Below are 4,300 nucleotides of genomic sequence, written 5' to 3'. Positions count from 1 at the left end.
CTGTAAGCCTACTTAGGAGCCTGAGGCAACAGGGTCATTTGAGCCCAGGAATGTGAGGTCGTGGTAAGCTATTTTGATGTTACTGTAGTCTAGCCTATGCAGCAGAATGAGACTCAATGTCCAAAGGTGGGGGGGATGTATATTGGAGGTTAGCATCTTTCAGGAATGATCTCAAGGTTTATTGTTAAGTAAAAAAAAAAAAAAAGAACTGTGTATAGTATGCTATGTGGCCGGTGCCCTCACCACTAAGCTACAGGCGTGGAGCCTAATTTGTGTCTTTTTAAAAAGGCAGGGAGACCATAATAGGCACTGAATCTCTGGAAAGATACTCTGAAACCCTGTTATCCCTCCATCCAAGGACAGAGTGAGAGCTGGAGGGTTGAAAAGAGACCTCCTTTTCTCTATATGTTTAGTTCACTATATACTCCTCTGTTGTACACTTTGAAATTTCTATTTGTTTTTTTGAGACAGAGTCTCCCTATGTTGCCCTCGGTAGAGTGTTGTGGCATCACAGCTCACTGCAACCTCAAACTTGTGGGCTTAAGTGATTCTCTTGCCTCAGCCTCCCAAGTAGCTGGGACTACACGTGCCCACCCCAATGCCTGGCTATTTTTTGTTGCAGTTGTCATTGTTGTTTAGCTGGCCTGAGTCAGTTTTGAATCTACCATCCTAGGTGTATGTAGCTGGCTCTGTAACCCCTGTGTGATGGGTGTGGAGCCCATTTTGAAATTTTTCACATATGCATTTATTAATTTAAAAATATATAATATTCATAATTGCTAAGTCATGGAAGAAGCCCAAGTGCCATTGACCCACAAATGGATTAATAAATTGTGGTATATGTACAACATGGAATATTATGCAGCCTTTAAAAAGATGTAGACTTTACCTCTTTTAGGTTTACATGGATGGAGCTGAAACATATTCTTCTCAGTAAAGTATCTCAAGAACGGAAGAAAAATTATACAATGTACTCAGCTCTACTATAAACCAATATATAAGCAAACATACTTCCATATGAAAGCTATAACCCAACTACAGCCCAAGATGAAGGGGAAAGATGAGGGGAAGGGATAGGGAGGAGAGAGGATGGGTAGAGGCAGAGTAATTGGTGGGACCACACCTATGGTGCGTTTTACAAGGGTACATGTCAAATCTACTAAGTGTAGAGTACGCGTAAACACAGTAATTAAGAAAGTGCGGTGAAAGCTATGTTAACCAGTTTGATGAAAGTATTTCAAATTGTATATAAAACCAGTGCATTGTACTTCAGAAATGCATTAATGTACATAGCTAAGATTTAGTTTTAAAAAAATACATATATATATAAAATAGTTTGCAAGCTGTAAATATCATTTGCTGTAGCCTGTAAGGCCTTGGACTGCCTCTGGTGGGTAGGAGGGAATGAAATAAAGTGGGAATGATCAAAAAATACATAATAAAAACAAATGCAAAAAATAAAATGTACATGTTCCAAGGTGATAGCCAGACAGTGAGGGCCGAGATGTTAAGAGCTGGAACAGGCATGACTCAGAAAGACTTCCTAGGAAAAGGGCTTGCAAGTGGAGCATATATACGGAGGAGTAGAAGAACCACTGGATAACTAAAGATGTCTGGAAGACATCAGCTAATTCAACCAATGTTTGTAGCACTAATATTCTGAGCTGAGTACTCTGAGCTGAGAATGGAATTGGGTTAGGGCCAAATTGTGGAGACTTCTCAAGCCAAATTAAGGAATCTTCTAAATAGATGGCAACTGTGACAAATAATTATTATTAGTGTATAAATAGAGTAGTGAGAAGATCCAAGTGGTAATTTTAGAAACTCATCTGACAGTGACTTGAATAGGAGAGAGCACAGAGAGTGGTGGCCAGTTAGAAAACTGCAGGTATGGCTCTGTGCCGATACCTCAGTGGTTAGGGCACCAAGCCTGCTAAACAAACAAACAAACAAAAAAACTGGGCATTGTGGGAGTAGCCTGTAGTCCCAGCTACTAGGGAGGCTGAGTCGAGAGAATCGCTTGAGTCCAAGAGTTTGAGGTTGCTGTGAGTTGTGATGTCATGGCACTTTACAAGGGCAACATAGTGAGACTTTGTCTCCAAAAAATAAATAGATAAATAAAAGGAAAGGAAAGGGAGAGGGAGAGAGCTGCAGTTGTTTGTTCAGAAGGTGGTATTAGGGTTTTTAGTTAGTGTTTCACCTGGCATGTGCTAGAAAAATCTCAGTTCAAATCTGTAGAGAGTTACTGAGCCTTCACTATGTCAGGTACTAGAGGCAAGAACAGGTATAAAAAGACAAAGAGAAGGAAGCATCAGTTACTGTACTTCATTGATTCCAAGACACATTTACAAAGACTATTCAACACCTGTGAAGTGAGGATTTGATAAAATGCAACATTTTTAACAGCTCCCTACTCCTGTATCCCATCAGTTACAAGAGAAGGAATCAGCTCAAAGCTTTGTCTGGATGAATGAGGGAGGGTGGCTCCTTAATAGAAGTGGTAAACTTGAGAGAGAGAGATGTGGTTTGGGAGATGAGGTTCAATTCTATATAGACTGAGAATTGGGTGTTGAGAGTTCAAAACAAGGACCTGGTACCTGGGGAGAAGGTCAAACTGGGAACTCTGCCTTTGGAAGTCTTCCATAGTGAAGTTTGGTTGAAACCTTTGAAGGAACAAGCTGAGAGAAGAGGGCCAGGGCTGAACCAGGAGGGTTCTTACCCACTCTGGGGGCGGAAGGGTGAGGCAGAGCCAGTGAAGAGCTTATTCATGAAAGCTGAGAGGATTTTAGGTCCTCAGAATTTAGAAGTTATTTAATCATCATGGGTTCTTTTTCCGGAGAGAAAATAAAAAATGTTGACTCAGGCAGGGAAGAATTGGTTGGCAGTTTCCCAAGTGGAGACTTTCACAAAACTTGTCAAAACAGAGAGAATGTTGGCTGAGGAAGTGGTTCTTATATAAAGTGTTGTGACTATTTTACAAGAGAAAGAGCAATCCCTGTGTGATCCAGGTTGCATTTTTCTATGTAGGTGCCAGCCTGGGAATAACCAGTGATGGATTTTTTCAGCTGGAAGAACTGCCTAGGTAAGCTGACCTGACGTGACCTCCATGATTCACGCTGCCTCTGACTCTCCTGCTAACATTTCTTCTTCCTCTCTCTCCCAACCACTTAAAATGTATGTCTTTCCTGAGTTCTATTATCCTATGTCTTCTTTTTTATGACCTTGGGGTTCTCATCCACTAGGAACCCTCAGTAGACCAATCACATTTTTCAATTGACCATAGTTTTAGAACCAGATCTGCAGAGTTACTGAGCCTGGGTAACTGGGTACCTGGTAACTGGATACAGAGTAATCTGAAGATTAAATAGCCAAGTCTTAAAACTATCTTCTTTTTTCAACCTTTTATTTATTTAGTTTAGAGACAGAGTTTTACTTTGTTGCCCTTGGTAGAATCACAGCTCATAGCAACCTCCAGCTCTTGGGCCTAGGTGATTCTCTTGCCTCAGCCTCCCAAGTAGCTGGGACTTATAGGCGCCTGCCACAACGCCTGGCTATTTTTTTGTTGCAGTTTGGCTGCGGCAGGTTCAAATCCACCAACACCCTGCTCACTGAGCCACAGGCACTACCCTTTTCTCAATCCAGCATTAATTGATAGTGTTTAAAGTAGCTAATTCTGATTTTTCAAAACCTCTAAGTGTAGAAGGGTCTCCACAAATGAAGGTTCTATCAGTCTCACAAAAATACATTTTTTTTCCTTTTTGTTTTTTAGAGACAGAGTCTTACTTTTGTCACCAGGCTGGAGTGCAGTGGCATGATCATAGTTCACTTCAGCCTTGAGCTCCAGGCTCTAAGTGATCCTCCTGCCACAGCCTCCTGAGTAGCTGGGACTACAGGCACCCACCACAACACTGAGCAAGGAAAAACACATGGATATAAAGGAACTCTCTATATTATCTTTCCAGTTTCTCTACAAATCTAAAATTCCTCCCAAAAAAAGTTTTATGCTTTTTTTGAGACAGAGTTGCTCTTGGTAGAATGCTGTGGCATCACAGCTCATAGCAACCTCAAACTCTTGGGGTTAAGCAATTCTTTTGCCTCAGCCTCCCAAGTAGCTGGGACTAAGACGCCCACCACAATGGTGGGCTATTGTTTTTGTTGTTGTAGCTGTCATTAATGTTTAGCAGGCCCTGGGCGTGGTTCAAACCCACCAGCCCCTGTGCACGTGACCTGCGCCCTAAGCACTGAGCTACAGGCATCAAGCCCAAAATAAGTTTCTTTTTTCTTTTTTTTTTTTTTTTTT

General features: G+C 41.5%; 1 protein-coding gene across 1 annotated transcript in view; it reads left to right on the top strand.

Moving 5' to 3' along the window:
• Window positions 1-4,300, top strand: part of GSR (glutathione-disulfide reductase) — a 49,193-nt gene that overhangs the window by 23,894 nt on the left and 20,999 nt on the right. Inside the window, exons 6-7 of the mRNA XM_023517796.1 lie at window positions 3,028-3,082; window positions 3,284-3,326. Of these exons, the coding sequence (XP_023373564.1) occupies window positions 3,028-3,082; window positions 3,284-3,326 (98 nt within the window). The remainder of the gene's footprint in view (window positions 1-3,027; window positions 3,083-3,283; window positions 3,327-4,300) is intronic.

This window comes from Otolemur garnettii, unplaced genomic scaffold (assembly GCF_000181295.1).
Source record: "Otolemur garnettii isolate 467f Iridium unplaced genomic scaffold, OtoGar3 scaffold00121, whole genome shotgun sequence".
Lineage (NCBI taxonomy): Eukaryota > Metazoa > Chordata > Mammalia > Primates > Galagidae > Otolemur > Otolemur garnettii.
Note: the sequence above shows the minus strand (reverse complement) of the source record. Positions and strands in the feature narration are given on the sequence as shown.